The sequence below is a fragment of the Bactrocera neohumeralis genome, chromosome 2 (genome assembly GCF_024586455.1).
Source record: "Bactrocera neohumeralis isolate Rockhampton chromosome 2, APGP_CSIRO_Bneo_wtdbg2-racon-allhic-juicebox.fasta_v2, whole genome shotgun sequence".
NCBI lineage: Eukaryota > Metazoa > Arthropoda > Insecta > Diptera > Tephritidae > Bactrocera > Bactrocera neohumeralis.
The window spans coordinates 14499012-14520826 of record NC_065919.1 but is presented as its reverse complement, the minus strand read 5'-3'; the positions used below and the strand labels follow the sequence as shown (position 1 = coordinate 14520826).

At 35.8% G+C, this 21815-nt stretch overlaps 1 protein-coding gene across 2 annotated transcripts in view; it reads right to left on the bottom strand.

Annotated features, from left to right (window-relative positions):
- LOC126767882 (5'-AMP-activated protein kinase subunit gamma-1) overlaps positions 1–21815 on the bottom strand; it is a 236166-nt gene that overhangs the window by 113047 nt on the left and 101304 nt on the right. For both annotated transcript variants that reach the window (XM_050485583.1, XM_050485582.1), the window contains 3 exons: positions 12463–12566; positions 11798–12383; positions 11413–11535 (listed from right to left, as the gene is read on the bottom strand). In XM_050485583.1, the coding sequence (XP_050341540.1) occupies positions 11413–11535; positions 11798–12383; positions 12463–12566 (813 nt within the window). The remainder of the gene's footprint in view (positions 1–11412; positions 11536–11797; positions 12384–12462; positions 12567–21815) is intronic.

Below are 21815 nucleotides of genomic sequence, written 5' to 3'. Positions count from 1 at the left end.
ACTAATGCATAGTATTACTTAGATATCTAAAATATTTATCGTTCCATCCTAATGCATGAAAAGCAATACAAGTGTTTTTTCTGCTATTAATATTACTTGCTCGCCACTCAATTATCATTGTTTGCTTTTATCTTTATTACTGCTCAATTAACATTTCATTTCTATTGGTGTTCTATTATGTTCCTCTGTTATGTAGCGGTACATTGATGGGTTGTTGACTTATATGAACTGTCTACACAGGTGAACACAGCTGAATGACTACTTCCTTTATATTGTCAGGACTAAAAATTTATGATGGAATTTTTTTTAAGTTAATTAATAGAAAAATTATGAATATCGATCTGAAATTTTGCACACACTCTTTTCTTCTCAAGAAGCTGCACATTTGTCGGAACTGCCAATATCGGTGAACTGTCATACCAAGTGACCTATCAAATTCAAGTCCTTGTATAGAAAACTTTTTTATTTGACAAAGTATCTTCGTGAAATTTAGCACGGATAGTTGTCTAAAGTAACACTACAATCCGTGAATATATTGTTCTGATTAGACCACTGTAGCATTTAGCTGTCATACAAAGTGACCGGACAAATTTAAGTCCATATATGGAAAACTTGTTTATTTGACGAGGTATCTTTATGAAATTTAGCGTGGATAGTTATCTAAAGTAACGATACAATCTGTGAATGTATTGTTCTGAACGGACTACTGTAACATATAGCTGTCATACAAAGTGACCGATCAAATTCAAGTGCTTGTAAGGAAAACTTTTTTATTTTACAAAGTATCTTCGTGAAATTTAACATGGATAATTGCCCATGATAATGCTATAATCTACGAAGATATTGTTCTGATTAGACCACTGTAGCATATAGCTGCCATACAAAGTGACCGATTAAATTCAGATTGCTTGTAGGAAAACTTGTTTATTTGACGAGGTATCTTTATGAAATTTGGCATGGATTATTTTTTAAAATAACACTATAATCTCTGAATATATTGTTCTAATCGGACCACTGTAGCATATAGCTGCCCTAAAAGTGACCGATCAAAATCAACTGTTTGTATGGAATGCGTTTTAATTTGACACGAAATTTTACGCAAATTATTGGTCAAGCCATGCTATTAAAATGCACTTGTGCAGGGTATATTATATTTTATATATCATTTACGGTATTATTCAACTTTTTATTTAAAAATAAATTCTTGAAACGTCATTTCGTCGCATTTAAAAAACAAAAAATTTCAAGTACCATAAACACAGTCTATATTTGTCGGACAGTCATTTTCCATGCAACGCATAAATACCAATAAATTAAAAATTTTGCAAATTATTTACACTTTATGGCATTTTGAGAACACATAAATGAAAATTGAAACAGCTGTTTCACATAAATGAAAATTGAAACAGCTGTTCGTTGACACTCGGCGCTTGGCAGAAAAGTGTTCTTTGTTTTCGCTTTTGCGCAAACTGTGATTTTCACTAAGAGGTGACAGCCACAGAGCATGTTTATGTTTGTATTGCGTGTGCTAATTTATTCGCACAAAATTTGTGTCACGCACACACACATACACACGCAATTACATGGCACTCGGCAATTTCACATTTTCTCGACTTGACCGTCAATGAACTTGAAAATTATTGGCGTCACAGCGCTGAGTCGCCTCGCGCATGCAAACACAAACACATACACCAACACGTGTAGTGGGAGTGACAACAAGAAAATGCACTAATAAACAAATATATATACATTTTTTTCAAATATTTATTTAATGTAAAGTGTTGCGGCGTACAGCGCATGCAATTTATTTATTGGCATTGGACTTGTGATTTTTGCGCTTCCTCACAAAAAAAAAAAATAATAAACTAAATAAAAAAATTGAATAAATAAAATAAAATCTTTACATTTGCCTACTGCAGTCAGCTGCCTTTTCCTCATATTTATTTATCAGCCGCTGCACATCGCACAAATTAATGCTGAATTGTTAATTATTTTAAAGCAAAACTGCAAGCGACCGCAAATTGGACGCACGCGGCGTATACGTAATGCCATTAAGCTAAATCCGACATGAATGTGGTTGGGTGTGTGTGTGTGTGTGTGTGAATGACAGCAGTGTGGCATGCCACAATCGCTTTGGAGCGGCGTTGATTGATGATGGAATCAGCTAATGTTTGGCGGAATCGACGCTTTCTTGGCACCACATCGGACAGTGGGTCGGTCACGTGCCAACGCTAATATCTTAAGTGAGCGAATTAGCGCTCCGACGTGTAGACGAGTTAGGTCAGACTTAACGGGCGCGCAATTTCACATGTCAGCTTATTGTTTATATGTATATGTATATGTATTAATTTGTAGTACTGTGTTAAATATTAAAGATAAATATTAAGAAATGAAACTTTTTAAAAGTGGTAATTTGACGGAGGCCTTGGGAAACGTCGACATTTATTTGTTTACAGTTTATCATTTAATTACGAGGAGAGAATTTCGACTCGCCGCTAATAAGAAGTCAACATTTTTGCTAAAAGTTTAGTTGTTTGTCGATTAAAGATGTAGTTTTGAGATTTGCGACTGCATGAGAGGTCTATTGAAAAGTTCCCGGCATGGCACATAGATTAGACTACTGGAACTAAATGATTTTTAGATAGCCCTAACATTCAAAACACAGCTATCGCATCATTAGTTTGGTAATTATATCATTTTGAGTGAAGAACTTTTGTTATTGTGTCGGCTGGCAAGCTTATGGTGTCTGTATTTAGGGATGCACATGTAATAATTTTCATTGACTACCTTGAATAAGGTAGTACCATCAACAGCGACTACTACATAGCGTTATTGCACCGTTTGAAGAATGAAATCGCCGAAAAATTACTGCATTTGAAGAAAGCGAAAGTGCTGTTTCAACAACACATTGACCGTGTCATAAGTCAGTGAAAACGTTGGCAAAACTCCATGGATTGGATTTCGAATTGCTTCCGCAACCAGCGCATTCTCCAGATCAGGCGACTTTCTCCTTTTATTTTCTGCTCTTAGATCTCAAAAGAATGCTCGCTGGAAAGAAATTTTCGTCGAATGAAGCGGTGATCACCGAAGCTGAAACCTACTATCAAGCAAAAGACAAATCGTACTACAAAAATGGTATCGAAAAGTTGTAGGATCGCTGTAACCAGTGTATCACCCTCGAAGTGAACGATGTTAAATAAAAAAAACGAATTTTGCCCAAAAATGTGTGTTTACTATGGCAATCAGGGGACTTTTCAATTGACGTTTGAAAATTTTTTGATTTTTCTTAAGAGAAAGAGAAGAGAATTTTAGAACAATTATTTTTCGCGCTTCTTCGTAATTTTCTCTCAACACAACGCTAAAATGACGATAAATAAATTATTTTATTGGTTTCTAAACCAATTTTATTTCAGCCAGAAAACATTATTTTTTTTTAATCCTTATTTATCACAATGCAAACAGACAAAAATCGAACAAATTCAGAGAAGCCTTTTTAGCATTATTTCATTTCACTTTCACGCGCATATCGCTAAAGTGACGTCACAAAAAGGTGCTCTTCAGAATTTCTAATGTGGGATTGTAGTTATTTCTGTAAACTTATAAGGAAAACATGTTATATAACATTTTATGCAAATGAAAGCCGTGCTAAGACTCCAAACTGCTAACGCAAAGCTATTTTCAGAAGAGTTAAAAGCGCCATGCAGTTTTATTTGCAGTTTATTTTAGGGCTATTTTAAGCACCAAAGACAAATATTAAAGTGCTTTTTTTAGATTTTCGAGTTTCTTAGGCATGTTTTGTGTACAGTTAGTAGAGTAGGTAAACATGAAATGGATTTCGTGAGTGTAACAAATATGAAATGGAATTTTTTTTCAGCTTAATAAAATATTTGAACAATTGCTTTTTCATAGACGTTATATAAACACAAGTGAATCACTTGCTTGGAAAAATTGAGGCGTATTTATGTGTTTTTAAGTTTTTAATAAACTTTTGATTTGTTTTAATTTCTTTTCAAATAAAATTATTATGATAAAACTACTGGTTTTGGTACTGAAACCATAAAATTAGATTAAAAAAATTTAAAAATATAAAAAAAAATTGAAAAAAATAAACCTTGTTAACCCTCTGTTAATTACAGTGGGTCTTAGTACAGCGAAATGTTTATATTAATTTTATTGTTAATTTTTATTTTTTTTTTTTTTTTGATTTTTTTTAAACCTTTACGGTGTTATTAATTGTGAGCTGCTTTGAGATTTCGAGAATTCGAGTTAAAAGGAATGCGGATAACTGGACCCATAGAGTTAAAAAACATTCATATATAAAATTCGAGTTGAAACGGATCCGGATAACTGAGCTCATGTAGTTCAAAAACAATCATATATCAAAAAGTTGAAACGGATCCGAATAACTGAGCTCGTGTGGTTCAAAAGCAATCATATATCAAATTCGAGTTGAAGCGGATCCGTATAAATGGACCCATGGAGTTAAAAAACAATCTTATGTCAAATTCGAGTTAAAACGGATCCGGATAACTGAGCTCATGTAGTTCAAAAACAATCATATATCAAATTCGAGTTAAAACGGATCCGGATAACTGAGCTCATGTAGTTCAAAAACAATCATATATCAAAAAGTTGAAACGGATCCGGATAACTGAGCTCGTGTGGTTCAAAAGCAATCATATATCAAATTCGAGTTGAAGCGGATCCGTATAAATGGACCCATGGAGTTAAAAAACAATCTTATGTCAAATTCGAGTTGAAACGGATGCGCATAAATGGGCTGATGGTGTTAAAAAACAATCAAATATAAAATTCGAGTTGAAACGGATCCGGATAACTGAGCTCGTGTGGTTCAAAAGCAATCATATATCAAATTCGAGTTGAAACGGATGCGGATAACTGGACCCATGGAGTTCAAAAACAATCATATATCAAATTCGAGTTGAAACGGATGCGGATAACTGGACCCATGGAGTTCAAAAACATTCTTATATCAAACTGCGAGGCCAGATTAAAAAATATCCAAGAAAAATGTAAAATTTTATTTTATAATAAAATTTTTTTATATTTTTTTTTACTATTTCTTAATTTTTACTCCTTGGTATTTCTAAAATATTTATAAAAAAAAGTATATATTTGCACATAATTTTATACACATAACTGTTATTTACGTCTATGTCATCTTTATTTCCAGCACAATATCAATATTTACCATGTATTAAAAAAATATGTAAATAACGGTATTTCATTTATGTATATTTTATTTCAACTCTAAAACGTTGTCAATAAGCCAGTGCAGTACAATAGAACAATATTTAAATTAGTTTTCGTACACAAATAAAAATGTTGATTTTTCAAAAAATATGCCCATATATAGAAATGTACATACATATGTTCATACATATACATATGTACATATATAGTATACATGTAACGTCCAATGTCAAACTGACATCCATCAATCTTTTCACGGCACAAAAGGTGCTTTGTAACTGTTGTTATTTTACCGTTAATCAAAATATTATGATTGGTGTGATAGGGTTTGTGCTGATAACAATGGCACTATCTACATACATACACATTTATTTATGTATATGTACATCTAGGCGTGTAAATAAATTTAATCACTTTTTCTGCCTGTTTTGAACACAATCAATTATTAAGAGTTTAAATAAACACTGCAGGTACACTTCACATAACGTTTAAGATTGAGTAGTTTTCTAGCACTGCTTTATAGGTTGGGTTGAAATTTTTGAGTAAATTTTTTATTATAAATATTAATTGAAATTACAAAATTTTCCATAACAAAACATAAAAATGTAGATTAAAAATTAACACCCTTATTTGATGAAAACAACAAGCTTTTTCATATCTCTTTACACACACACACAATATTTTAATAATTTTTTTTTTCAAAATTTCTGAACTATCACACACCTCGTTTTAGCAGCAGATAAGCATTTTTGCTCGCTCAATAAATTTTTAAGCACTTTTTGCATAAAAATATTTTTTATTATTATTTTCAATAATTAAATAATTTAAAATTTTTTTAACAATTTTATATTTTTTTTTTTTATATTAAATATTTGTATATTAAATTTTTTTATATTTTTTTAAATCATTCAAAAATTTTGTTAACAATTTTAAATATTTTTAAATTTTTTTTTTTGGAAAAATATTTTATAATTTTTTTTTATATTAAATATTTTTATATTTTTCCAAAAATTTTGTTTTCCTTTTTTTCGCGCTAAACACAACACAAATAAAACAGCATAATAATACAGTATATGTGGGAGCATAAACGCCAACTCGAAGAAGTCGCGTACGAAAACGAGTCTGAGTAGAGTAAATATTAAATAGTCGGCGCGCGCGTGTATAACTCGAGCGTTTGATTGCGACAATAAGCGCGAGACGTTTGAATTTGCGCCGAACCCTTGGTCAGAGGCAGCGTGACAAGTGTTGCTGTTGCTATCAGCCAGCCAGCAAGCGATCGCAACCGAATAGTTCAACACAAAATAACGAGCAATTGAGAGCATGCAATAAAGAAGAGGAAATGCGCACACCTTCACGCACACACACACACACACTGCGAAAATAAACATAAACAAACAGAGGAAGCGAAATGCAGCTGACTGGATAGAAGGCAAGAAAGCGGGAAAATCGGCAAAGCGGAAAAGCAAGCTGAAAAGGCAGAAAGCCGAATGGTGCCGGATGTTTGGGGAATGCGGCGAATGGCTGCAAAACTTAAGCAGCAGCGAGTGTGCGAAGGAGAACCATACAAATAACACCGTTATGCAAGAGAGTGAGAGCGTGCAGTGAGCTTTCAAGTTCAAAATGAATGAGCACTTACGATCGCTGTGGAACAGCTGTGTGTTTGCTTAATATTTATTGTTTATATTTTTTCGCTTGTTTCTTTAAGACGCGGCAAATAATTGCATAAACAACTACACATTTACAGTTATGATTTTTTTTTTAATTTTCGCTCATTGCTGAGTTAGAGAGAGAGAAAATGAGCATAAGGCGGCACAATTATCTATCATGTTTTTCACTGGCATTCTGATAATTCAATAAAAAAATAAGAGAGCGGTTGAGTCTATTGGAAGTGTTTTGAAATTTTTGCAAAAACTTTTTTTTCACTTGGACTTCGAGAATAGTAAGCCCGCAGATCTTTCAGTAGAGCTAAGACATATAACGCACTCTTTATTTCAACCAAATTTTAGCTAAATACGATTTAACACCGTTGGAATAACTTCGTCTTATGAAATTAAATTGTGACGGGAAAAAGTTTTCTAAATGACTTTAAAATTTTATGACATTACGTGCTAGAATTTTCTAACATTTTGGTATTCGGTTTCGTCTTCCCTCGTCAATAAATGACGCATTCAATCATTTTATTTAAAAATTAGTTGGAATTCTTTGAGCTATATTTATTTTGCTTATAGTAAGTAGTTAGTAGGCTCTTAAGCTTCGTTAAACTCATATCCCAATTTTTGAAGGTCAAACGATATGGCAGTCAGGTGCAAAGAAGTATGGCATTATATGAATCACTTATTTAGTAAATTATCGACCAATTAATAAGCGATAAATACGAACACACTCTCATTGTTTATAATCTTTCGTAAAACAAAATATGTCGTAGCAAAGGAATTATGAGTATGAAGCCAATATCTAAAAGAAAACAACAACCAAAAATACAACTTTACAAGGGTAAAAATTTGTTAAAAAATCACGTTCGAATTATTAGAGACGATAATTTCGGAAATTTTATATACATTGTGACAAAAAGTAGTCGGAAATTTACCGGGTAAAAGGACCATCTCTCAAAAGTGCTTATAAAAAGTGTTTCAAGGACTGGAAAAATCGTTGGCTTAAGTGTACGAGAACTGCTATATATATGTATTCTGGCCTAGGGCAACACTAAGTGTTGCTAGGTGCAATCTGACATTTCCATTGGAAAGTTTGACATTTTTTAGCATAACATCACTCAGAACGTTTTGTCATTTAATCGTGAATTGTTTTATTTACAGGAAATTAAAAAATTCATCTCGGCCAAAAAATGGAATTTCGTGAACATTTTCGTGCGATCATTTTTCACAACTTTCGACGTGGATTATCACGACAAGAGTGCATCGATGAACTAAAATCTTTGTATGGCTATGAAGCACCATCCTATAGCACTGTGAAAAACTGGTACAACGAATCCAATCGTGGCAGACGCTCGCTCAAAGACGAATTCTGTGAAGGTCATCCAAAAACAGCCGTTGTGCCAGAAAACATCGATGCCGTACGTGAACTGATAATGCAAAACCGCATGTAACATACCTTCAGATAGAGAGCCTATACATTTCTCCCACCAGCATACATCCGATATTGCATGAACACCTGGTTTGTTTTCGTTGGATCCGGCACAATTTGTAAAGAAATGCTGAAAAAATACGATCGCGGTGCTTCAAAAGACGTTTATAAGATCGTCACAGGTGACGAATCATGGATCTATGCGTATGAGCCCGAAACAAAACAGCAATCGACAAAAAAAAAAAAAAAAATAAAAATAAAAAAAAAAAATAAAAAAAAAAAATAAATAAAATAAAAAAAAACCATTTTCGTTGATAAATATGCCTATTTACATTATTAGGCCAGAAATATATATATAGCAACCTACGTATTACATTTGGTGTGGATTACTCTGGAGGCGAAAAAATTAATATTGATAAATATTTAAATATTTTACATTTTATTAACAATTTCCGGTTACCTTTTTTCAATATATATAATATTAAGATAAAATTAAAGCATTAGAATTCAGTTCCCAGGCCTACTTGGTCTACGTAACGTAGACGATCTCAAATTTACTTCCGCCAGGGTCAACGTAGCGTCAACAATATTCTCTAAACTTTTTGGAGAATGTTTTATAGCCGAAAAATTACTATATTATGAAAAGCGATGAACAACTCCAGTCACTTTCATTGGCACTGGACGAAGGGGTTATCGAAATTTGGAATTTGATCATAGAATCAAAAGTCCATGAGGACAAACAAAGAGTTCGGCGTCCAAAATCATAAGCTAGGCAATGAGATTGTGACCAGCTAAAAACTATAATTGATCAAAAATACCCAAGCCCAAGATCCTATAATTTTTTGTCAGAATGTATTCTAGATTATTCTTTTTTGGTTTCAGATTGCTAGGTGGACATGCAAAGAAGACTTTAACGCTCATTTACAGATTGTTGTTGATAAGGATCGGTATAAGGTACGGGTATTTCACAGGTTATGAGAACAGACTGTTTATTTAAAAGTGACCCTTCGCGAATTTTTATTCAGCAAAGCTAATAGGACAACTGTTCCAAGATAGCTACGTTGCGTTCGAACATTAATCGATAGAGAAAAAACTTATAAAAAAACATCCAAAAATAACTGTTTTCGATATTTTTCTTTTTTTAAAGTTATTTCACTTTCATTAACAATAAGCAAGCAAGCGTACACCAATAACATTCACAACAACAATTAGGTACACCTGTTTTTTTTTTTGTGATTACGATAAAGTGTGTCTTTTTTGCGTATGGCAATTATTGCTCATTACCAATTCAAATTTTTGTTTAATTTTGATTGATGATTGTGATGTGGCTGTGGGTGTCTGTGCATGTACATGTGTACTGGGGTTTCTGCTTATAAGGAATTATTTCGACTTTCTACTTTTTCAAAGCATTGAATGGCCCGCGCACTTGCGTGTTGTTGGAATTTTTAAATGCAAAAATCTGTGATAAAAAATGATAAATTAGGCAAGATCGAAACTTTTTAAGAAGACGCTATGGTGTAAACCATACAGTAGTTGAATTGTAGAGTGAAATGATGTTGTTGGTATACGTATTGGTACTTTCGATTTATTTTTATGATAATTTTTTCTTTTCAGTGAGATATACGGATAATTAAATAAAAATGTGTAGATCATATATATTCTGACAAAAAAGCACCCGGAAATTGCAATAAAATTGTATGGGTTTTTGTCTAAAATTTTGTAAAAATTTCTAACCGAATTTCGTGTGCAGAATCGTTGCGAAGAACAAAAAAAGGAAAAGGCGATTCAGTTTTAACAAAAACACAAGCCTACGAGTGGTACGAAGCCTTCAAATATAGTCGAGAGTTCCTCTTCAACTGGTGAAAATATTAAAAAAAAATGAAAGGTCCGTTCTTGCTTGACTCGTCCGGATAAAGTTGAATTTTTTCAATATGAGTATTATAAATAGGTCTCTTTTCATGGCGAGCATTATAACAGCCGATGAGACTTCGATTTACGAGTTTGACATGCAAACAAGACAACAATCTACAGAATGAATGAGAAATAGAGGATTCGAAACCAAAAAGACCACGCCAAAGCCGCTCAAAAATAAAGGTTATGCTCATTTTTATTCGAAATTCGTGGTTTGGTGCATCATGAACTTGTTTCGGAGGGACAGACGGTCAATAAGGAGTTATATTTGGCCGTATTGAGACATTTGGCTGAGAACATCCGTCGAAAACGGCCGAAACAATGGAAGAGCAATTCATGGATTTTACACGATGATAATGCATCATCGCATCGAGCCACGATTGTGACCGAATTTGAAGCCAAAAACACAATGAATAGTTTTTCTTGTTCCCAAAACTGAAATTGACGCTCCTTGGAACCCACTTTCAGTCGATCGAAGAGATAAAACAAAATTGACAGAGGAGCTGAAGGCGATTCCAAAAAGGGCTTATGAAAAGTGTTTCGAGGAGCGGAAAAATCGTTGACTTAAGTCTATCGCTTGGAAGGCGACAAAATAAATATTGATGAATAATTAAATATTTTGCATTTTATTTACAATTTCCGGGTATTTTTAGTCACAATGTAAATATGAAAATAAAAAAAATTCAAATAACAAAAAAAAACGAAAAATAGGTAGAGTCTCTAAAAGAAAACCAGACACATGACTTGTATCCGATATATAGAAGTATTGAACTCAACTAATTGGTACACATTAGACAAATTATCACGAGCCACCAATATTACTAGAAGAAATGTCAGGAATTTAAAGCTTCAAGGCTCATATGATTTGAAAATAAATAGTTTTTATTTATAAAAAAAATATATATTTTAATTTAAATTTTTTGCTTGTTTAGAAAACACTTTTACTTTTTCCGTGTAAATCTTCAAAGCTATAAAATAAACTTAAATGATCCAAGCACCATCTGGCGGGCAACAGGAACATTTCAATACAACTATTGTCGACGGTAGCTTTTCACCTTTCTCACCACACTACAAAAAGCTTCAGTCAAAATATGTCAAAAAGCACTATAGTGAATTGGAGGAGCTTTCTAAGCTTCTCACCACACAATAATCATGTTGAATATAAAGTATGATTAATATAAAAATAAACGTTAATTTCAAACTCACCGCTTTGCGTTTGTCCGCCTCGGTGGCCGCTGAATTTGAACGGCTTCTAAACAAATCCATCACTTTGGTCATAGGTGAGCGGGATGCGTCTGAGCGACGTACCGCTGTAACGGTGTGATAGTACTGCAAACAATTTAGAAAGCGATAATTAAATTAATTAGGAGATTTAACAAAATGAGTTGCCATAAAATAATAATCAAAGAGTAGCCGAACTTAAAGCAGAACAAATGTTTCGCATGAGAATATACACAAATTTGTAAGTTAAAAAAACATAATTTTGAAAAAACTACAGCAACAGTTATAATATTAGAAACGCACTTTCATAGATGAAAGCTGCACTACTCATCAACCAGCGCCCCCAACTATTTGGCAAGACCACACTCACCTGGGCATCACTGCCTTGATGCGGATGCGCCGATCCATCTTTGTACTTATTCTTCGCACTGCCACCCTCGGCGGCGGTTATCGTGACCGCCGGATGTTGACGCTTATCATGATGATGATGACCAATTAGCCCTGAATTCTGCATGGCCACCTTCATTTGATTCATTATGCCGCCGCTGCCGCCACCGCCACCAGTGCCAGAGTGTGTGCTACTCGAGCTGCTGTTGTCTGTGCCGGGCGCACCGGCAACACCGCCACTGCCAGCGGCCAAGAGCAGTGAATCTTTGCGTTTAGCATCGGATTTGGCGCGCTGTCGAAACACATCGAAGATGGTGGGACGTCGATTCGGGCTGGCTATACCGTGCACGGTCGACTGGTTGAGCACGGGCGAGTCTTCGCCGCTGCGACGTCGCTCCAACGAACCGGAGCGCGTCGAGGAGCCAACACGCTCTGTACTACGCGATATTTTCTCCATATTGCGATTGAGCTTCTCCAATTTAGCCGCCTCGCGTTCTTGACGTCGCGCTGTTTCGCGCTCCAACTTGCGCGCCTCCTTCTCGCGACGACTGGCTTCCTTTTCCTGTCGTCTAATGGAGAGTCGCGAGAAAATAAAAGAAATTTAAAATTGATCATTAAAAATTAATTAATTATTTCATGTAAACTCACCGCGCCTCCTTCTCCATCTTTTTGGAAGCCTTTCGTGCTGCTTTGGCATTGGGTTCCGCCGGCGCGCTGGAGGGTCGCGAACCAGGCAAGCGTCCATCTTGTTCCTGAAAGTGTACATGCCGCTTGTGAGTATGTATTCTAGGTGTTTTTTGCATAAAAACAAATGTAAATTGTCGCGATTTTCTTCTACTTCGTCTGAGGATAAAGAGCAACTGTTCCACGCAGCAGCGCCAGTAGCACTGACTACCAACTTTTTTGCGCGCAGTCTATATTTGGCAAAATAAAAACCACTCTGCACATATTTATGCTTGTATTCATACATACAAATTTATTTGTGCGCTACCAAACCCCTTATAATTGCGTAAGTAGTTGTTAGTCAATTGTTGACACAAAGTTAATTAGCCTCAATGAATTTTGGCCACTGGAAGCCACACGTAGTGGTCTAAATCAATTGCTGGCAATTAATTTGTCTAAGCAAGTCAATAAAGGCGAATGCTCGGAACGGTGTGAAAACAAAAAGGATAATGATAACGCCCAGCAGGAGGCGTCTTTACATCGATAATGCTGATGTCAAATTTTCGGTAGTGAAAACAAACTATAAATAGTGCTTGAACCAAAGCAAGAAAAATACAAACAAAAAATAGTAAATATTCATGAAGAAAAGAAAACAATTTAAGAACAAGATCTCGTGTTTCTTAGTCCCTGCTGCTGTGAAGGGAGCAGTTCACAGTAGTTGCAATGGAGGGCTACAGTCCGTAAAGAGTCCGACCCCAAAAGCGTTAACACAACGGAAGAGAAAGCTCTGCTACGCTTTCCGAGAGATGCCAAAGGTGCTACATCGGCGATAAAGACTGGACCGTACTTGCAAAACCCAGTATGGAGCGGTTGAAAGCAAAAGCGATCTACAAAGTAACGTTGAAAATCCACGAAAGGCTTAGCTGTAAGTCCAACTGGACGAAGGAAAAAGAGGAAAATATGGTTTGGGCTTTGGGCAAAGATTGGAAAAAGGCCGAGTATATTATGCATCGAGTCCGCAATTCACATCCTCGGATCCGCGATTCGCAAACCGGTTCCTGGAAGGAATTGCAGCCAAAAGGCAGCGGTTCATTGAAAGTGAAAGGCGGTGCCGGCGAAGCGACCGAGGAAAAATGACGTCGCTGTAAAGCCAAAAGTCAGACTCGATCGAAAAGAACCCTCAACGTCCAGCGAAGTAGCCAAGAGGCATTTAATCGCGACACTCATCGACCGAAGCAACCGCTTTGGACAGATCAGACAGAAAAAATGGAAAGCGGTAGAGATAAAACCGCTGGATGCGCTTTTCGCAAGACTGGACAGGCACGTCTAAGCAAACATATGATGGCGCGGGCTGGCTCATTGGGGTTAATACTTTAACATGCAAGAACAACCCCTCAGTGCTATGGGTAAAATAAGCGGTTTGAAGCTTTAAGGTCTGTGAGAGGAACTCGTTCTGGCCATAGTGGACCATAATTGCATTCCGTACATTCCGAAGGTGAAGGTTGTTATAACTCGCAGTGTAAAAAAAGAAAATGCACTGCGACTACTCAGAAGACAAAATACTGATTTTCCGACGGAAGACTAGAGGCTGCTGAAGGGCACCAAGGGGGATGGCAGCCAAAACGAACAAATCCTCATAATAAATAACTCAGCCGAAGACATACTATCAAACGGTTCGGGAAGATTTCTTGGGGGTAGCGTGTACCTTCATCTCAAGACGCGTAACACGGCTGACAAGAGAGAAAACACACTAGAGGAGCGGGAGCTGCAAAAGGATCTAGTATAGATTCCAGAACACACATTAAAGCTCCACGAAGGAGGTAAAGGAGAGCCGCAGTTTCAACCCGACCCCGAAGAAACCGGAAACTGCATAAGAGCAAGGTTACATCTGCCGAACTCATCCTCAATTTATAGAGGATCGGCTACGATACGATTTGAGTTCAGGAACCATGGATAGATTTTGATACTGTCATTCCACGCCCAGAAAAGTCAGATCAGGTCACCATAGCCTGGACGAAGCTGAACGAACTTGGATGTTTCTTTTAATAATTTTGCGAGAGTAAAACCTACATATTTCTCTTCGTTTTTCGAAATCATGCGAACAGAAAACTTTGACTTTTCATTAAAAAAATAGAAATCATATTCCATACATGCATATACTATACATATATACATAAGTACATAAATATGTACATAAGTATGTGTATAATATAATCAACTTTTGTCCAATTACGTGCATAATCTGCAATTTATCAAGCTTTGAATAAACATGGCTAGCCGAAAAATACAAATTTGTTGATTAAAGGGAATTGGCACGCATTTTGTAAAATATTTGTTGGAGAAGGAGAGTGCAAAAGAAATGTCACAAAAAGAAATATAAAAATAATTTGACGAATAAATTATAACCTGAAGAGATGAAAGTGGCAATACGAGTCGCACGCAGTGAGTTTGCAGAATAAATAGATTGATGAAGTGCACAAATTTTCCGAAATGAAAATTATCCCGGCGCCTTAATTCAGCTGATAACGCTGACAATCCCTTTTTTCTATTTATAAGTATTGCCACAAACTTTCCATTCACGCTAAGTAAAAAAAGTACACACATACATATGTACATACATATACATATATACATATATATATATACACATACAGGTATTTACATGTATCCATGCATATGTAGAATAGCCCTAAGTAGGGCTACAGCCAGCTGGTGTCAAAAATATGCCAACATGCAGTTATTTGTGGATCAATTACGTCATAGCATGGCGATGAACATACCCCCATACATTAATAAGCTTATATAAATACAGTGCCGAACCTGAAGAACCAGAACCGTGGCAACGAAATACATATGTGTGTACATACATATGTGTACATACTATGTATGTATGGATGTATGTATGTATGTATGTGCAAAAAAACGTCGAAAGAATAATGCAAACGCAAACGGAGAAGAATAGCGAGCAACGCTCAGCGGGAGAAAGAACAAGCGAGATGAAGCCATGGAAGCGAAGTGGCGACAAACGAGAATGCAACAGGTTTCTAAGAAGTCGCAAGCTGTTAGCTCTAGCACAAAGTCACGTGTTTGATAACAGCTAAACACACATAAGCAAATAACGTGGAGAAGACTACGTGAGCAGAATGAAAGAAGTCTTAATGTGAAATCAAAAATGACAAATTATTGGGTTGTCAAAAAAGTCTTGCGGTATTTTTATTGAAGTTTTTTTTTATTGAAATTAAAATCAATTTTTGGTGACTCATGCCCAGCTCTTGACCGATGCTACGGCAGCTACTATGCCGGTCTCTTTCGACCAATTCAGCGATTTTATCGCAATTTTCGACGACAGTCCTTCCGGAGCGTGGCGCATCTTCGACCACCTCTACACCAGAACGAAAACGTTGAAACCATCGTTGCGCGGTGGAAATGGAAACTGTATCGAGTCCATAAACTGCACAAATTTTATTGGCGGCTTGAGATGCATTTTTGCCTTTATCGTAGTAGTACTGTAAAATATGCCGTATTTTCTCTTTATTTTGCTCCATGTTTGCGACGCTATAACTTACGAACGACTTAAAAGAAACGACAATCAATCAAACACGTGTTAGCGCGTGAAATGAGCTTTCCAAAAAGGTATAGCATGACCCGATGCGACGAATAAAACTAGAACTACGCGCTTTCAGCGCCAACTAGCGAAAATACCGCAAGACATTTTTGACAACCTAATATATGGATTGTTAAAGAAGATGTTTCGTCACAATTCAAGTGAAGAAGATTTAGTGCTGCCGAAATAGACGAAACACTCGCACTAGTCGCGCCTCTGGCATACCTAATAACGGTGTTTTCAATAGGGACGCTACAAAAGTAGGGCCAGCAAACGATGACATATTTTTTCCTGCTCTTTTGACATTTCCCTTCAGTAAGGTTTGCCGTTTCATCATGGAAAGATATACGATCCAACCACGAGTCAAAATTATTAAAATTTACTACCGAAATTCGTAGTCAGTTGAATCAACTTTAAGAGCGCTACATCCAATTTATGATCGTCATAACTACCCTGTCTTATCGACAATTGAGCGTCTAGTGTAAAAATTTGAATTCACAGGCTCAGTACGAAATGTTCCCGTGCCAGTGAGACAAAGAAGTGCCCAAGAATATTGAAGTAGAGAATATTGCTAGAAGAACATTGCTGCCGCTAGCGCATCAATCAATTGAGGAAGACCCAAATCAGTCTCTCAAACGTCGTTCTCAACTGCAACTCTGTGACGACGCTGTGGCGAGTTTTGCGAAAAGATCTTGGCCTACATCCTTACAATATAAAATTTTCGCAAGAACTGAAGCCGCTTGACCACCAGAATCGTCGTATGATCGTGAATTGGGCTGAGCAACGATTTGAAAATGATCCGGATTTTCATCGAAAAATCATCTTCAGCGATGAGACTGATTTCTGGCTCAATGGCTTCGTCAATAAGCAAAATATGCGTTATTGGTCAGGCAGCACTCCATGAGTCACCTTTGCATCCCGAAAAAATTACGGTTTGGAGTGGTTTATGGGCCGTACTTCTTCCGTGATGATCAAGACCGGCACGTTACTGTGAATGGGAATCGCTACCGTTCAATGATAATCGAATATTTTTGATCCCAATTGGATGATATAGACTTGGACAATAAGTGGTTCTAACAAGACGGCTTCACAAGCCATACAACTAATGTCACAAGCGCTCTTATTGAAAAACCTGTTATAATTTCTCCTGTGCCTGGAGTTCTCAGGGAGGCCGGTGCTCTGCCACAATGTTTTGCTGATTTCTCCGATAATTCACTAAAATCATGACCGAATCCTGCGCCCCGGTTTTCTCTCTATATATCCCTGAACATAAGTATGTATATACATATGTATGTATGTATTGTTGTTTCATGCTTTTCCACATTATGCCAAAGCTAGTTACAACTGACAAACAGCCATATGCGAGTCACTAATCAACACCCACAAATTCGACTTGCCTATAATTTTTATATTCACACAGCAGAGTGTTCGACTAAATCGGAACAAGGCCAGAAATTGTAATGAAAAATTCAAAAAAAAAGTCAGCAAAGTTCTTCAATAGACACACGCACCAAAGCTGGTATGAGATATTCTCATCACGTGCCCGACGTGTATCCAACTTCTCGACATACATATAAATGTATGTAAGTTTGTATGTATGAAAGTATGCAGCGCGCCAACGGTGTATCGCCAATAGAGAAAGAGCAAAGCGTTTGTGGAAAAGGCAAGCAAAGTATAAACAAATTACGTTCAAAGCGAATTTGAAAAGGAAAAAAGAGAAGAAAATATGAAAATATACAATAAAATGAAAAAAAAAAATCCCAAAACCGCGTAGCAAGTTCAACAAAACGGCAAACAATAAACTATGCGAAACCGCAAAACAATTAGCACAAACAATTAATGTTAAATAACATACTTATACACATACATACATACATATGTACATAACTTTTTGCAAAAAAGCGACATAGTAAATATGTTTAAAAAAATTGTCGAAAAAACTGTCAGATAAAAATACAGCGCCAATCAGACAGCAATAAAAAGTGTTTGTACCAGAAAAACAAAAACAAAAACTTTTGTGTTTTGGCTCGCCATCTAGACGTCTACGTGATCGCATATCTACAACAAAAACATACATATAAACGACGTCATAAAAAGCTAAAAGACATTCATAAAAGCTAAGAAGGCAACAAATAAGTGCTTTGCTTTTATGATTATCAAATCAAAAAAAATGTTTGGGTGTAAACACATACATATGTATGTATGTATATATGTACATAAAGTAAAATAGGAATTTCATCAAAAAAAAAATATTGAGACATATGTATTCCTTCATGCCACTTATATCACGCCAATTTTTTTGAAAAACAGCTGTACCTTGTTTTTGTAACAAAAGTAAACGTTTTATGTAAAAAAAAAATAAAAAAAAATCGTTTATCATTTAGTACATTTGTTTTTCATTTGAAGGCTACTTCAGTGAAAGGTTCTCACATTAGCGGACCTCGAACTTTATGAATGGATATCACATAGTACTTGCAGCAAATGTTACTTTTTCAAAGTATACAAGATCTTGGACTTCTATCTGAATACCGAGTATAAAAATGACATACACTATATCCGTTCTGCAGAGAAAACCCAACAACCCGTAGAGGTACCTTTTTCAATAGCCTTTTTTTGACAGATCAGCTCACGCGTACGTCGTGTTAAGCTATCATGTTATTTTTATTCAGTATTGTTTGGCATTTCATCATAGAAAGACTTAGGCCTAAACAACGTTTACAAATCGTTCAACTTTATTACGAAAATCCACGTTCGGTAAAGAATGTATTACGCGCGCTGCGCTCAACTTATGGTCAACATAATCTGCCTACTGAGCGTACTATTCGCAAAACCATCACCCATCTTAAGACCCAGGGTTCATTATTGTAAAAAATTCAACTGAAAGACCACGTACAACACGCAGTCGAGAAAATATAGCAGCTGTAGCTGAGAGTGTACACGAAGACCGTGAAGAGTCGATCCAGCGCCGTTCACAGCAACTTGGACTGACGTATGGAATGGCTTGGCGCATTTTACGTCGAAATCTTAAATTGAAAGCCTACAAAATATAGCTTGTGCAAGAACTGCAGCTGCTCGACCCTCCCAAGCGACATCGCTTCGCTCTATGAACTCTTAATAAGTTTCAAGAAGATCAGACGTTTTCCAGCCAAATTTTGTTCAGCGATGAGAGCTATTTCTAGCTCAATGCGTGTGTCAACAAGCAAAATTGCGCAATTGGGCCGAAGAGCAACCTGAAGAGATTCAAGAGCTGTCATTTTATTCAGAATAACAACGGTTTGGTGTGGTTTTTGGGCCGGTAAAATTATCGGTCCACATTTCTTCAAAAATGATGGCGGTGAGAATGTAACCGTCAATGGCGATCGTTATCGCGTCATGATAACCGACTAATTGATGCTTGAAATTGAAGCTCGTGATCTCAGCGACATTTAATTTCAACAAGACGACACCACTTCCCACACATCGCATCAATCAATGGATTCATTAAGAGAACACTTCGGTGAGCAGATAATTTCACTTTTTGGGCCGCTCGATTGGCCACCAAGAACGTGTGATATCACACCGTTAGACTTTTTTCTGTAGGGATATGTAAAGTCTAAAGTCTATGTGGACAATTCCGCTTCGATTCAGGCCTTGGAGCAAAACATCATGCATGTCATTCGCCAGTTAACCGTAGAAATGCTCGAACGAGTCCTCGAAAGTTGTACTCAATGGCATCCCCATCTGAGACGTGATAGCAGCCAACATTTGAAAGAGATAATCCTCAAAAAATAAATGCCAAAGAAAGCTTTTTCGAATGATAATAAACATTCCCCATTAAATTAGAAGTTTCTGTGTTTCTTCTTTAAAAAAAAAATAGGATCACCCTTTACAAGCATATGTGTATTGTTGGTGTGTTTGTAGGTATGTCAAGATTTGTCGTGTTTATTGTTGAATTTTTGAATGAAATTTCGCGCAAATGAAATGGATTTTAAAAGTTCAAGGCACAAACAAAACTATTAATGTGTATATTAATGCAAATGTATGTATGTATATATGTACATACTTATATATATTTCTTCAAGCATATGTATGTAAGTAAGTACAAAAGCGTTTAATAGCTAAGCGAACAAGTGAAAAGCAAAAGTGAAAAATTAGTCCAACTAAAATCGAATAAACAATCAAGCAATGTGCACCACAATTAGGACTTTGTTGTGGCTTTTGCAATTATAGGCAAACAAATAAAGGTGTTTTGGTTTGTCAAGTCTAAAAATTTGGCAGCAAAGCGGTTTAGGGTATTTAAATAGTGACTTTTGTGAAATATTGGAGTACTTATGTAGAATTAATTTGTGAATTATAGTAAAATAGTAACATAACCTTTATTTTTTAGTTTCGTGTGTCATTAAGGGGGACAACTAGCGTGAAATTTTGAAAAATCGTTTTTTTTTGCTTTTTTCAAATTTCGATAGTCTATACCTTTACAAAAAACATACTAAAATTTCAAATCGATAACTCAAGTAGTTTTTGAGTTACAGCCATTTAAAGGGTAGTCGCGCAACTCAATTAGCTTCAGTTTATTTTTGAAAGCGTCTTTCTCGAAACAGCACTTTTCGAATTTGCTGCAGTGATAACTCGAAGACAAATGATCCGTTCATTATGAAATATTTCTGCCTGTCTTGTATATAATTCTACATACAATAACCGATTGGTTTGTTGATCAGATCAAACTCTTATATACTGGATCCTAAGACCCTTACAGATCGACAAAGCGCTTTGATAGCTCTCAAATTTGTTGAGATGGCTAATATCAGTTTCGGCTATGTCTTCTAGTTCACCGAAGTTGGACAACGGAGGAGAAATTCAACTTAGAAAAAAGCCGCCATTTTGTCAATTTTTTTTTCATCGTAGGTCATTGTGCGGAGAATATCTTCTAGTTTAAAAATAGTTTTTTTAGTTTTAGGTTTCATCCACGAAGAAGGCCGAAATTGCTGCAGTAAAATATCTTTTTATTGATTTTGTTCGGTCAGTTTGTATGGCAGTTGTATGTTAAAGTGCTTGGATAACGGCGATTCCGACAAATGAGTAGCTAGTGGACAGTGAAAATAACTATTTATATACATACATACATATGTTTGTACTAAATATATGTGCTATATTTTATAGTGTCTCTGACATTTCCTTCTGTGTTTTACAAACTTCGTGGTAAACTTCATATACCCTACTCAGGGTATCAAAATACCTATGTATTGGTTAGTCGAAAAATTTTTTTCGTATTTCTAATCAAATTTTAACTTTTTTTATTTATAATAATAAATAAATAAACAAATATGTAATATTTTGGTCGACCACTTTTTGCCATTTTTTCGCTAGAGACATTATTCCATCAGTGTAAAACTTTCATCAGTGTAAATCGAAATTCCGAATTTTCCAGAACGAAAGAGAGCGAACCATTGTTGTGCTATACGAACTGATACCGCATCCTCTCTGTAAACTTCACAAATTTCTTTGGTGGTTTGCGTGGCATTCTTTCTTTTTTTTTTTTGGTGAATAAAAATCTCACCTTTTCAACACTATATGATATGAGACAATGTGATAAGGCTTGCGTGGCATTCTTTCTTTTTTTATACAAAAATTTCAAAATATAGCGAATTTCTTCATTATTTTCACCCATTTTTTAACAGCTGTAACTTTTTTTCAACCTCCCCGAATTTAATTTTTTTGGTGAAATGAAGCTTAAAATCTCACCTTTTCAACACTA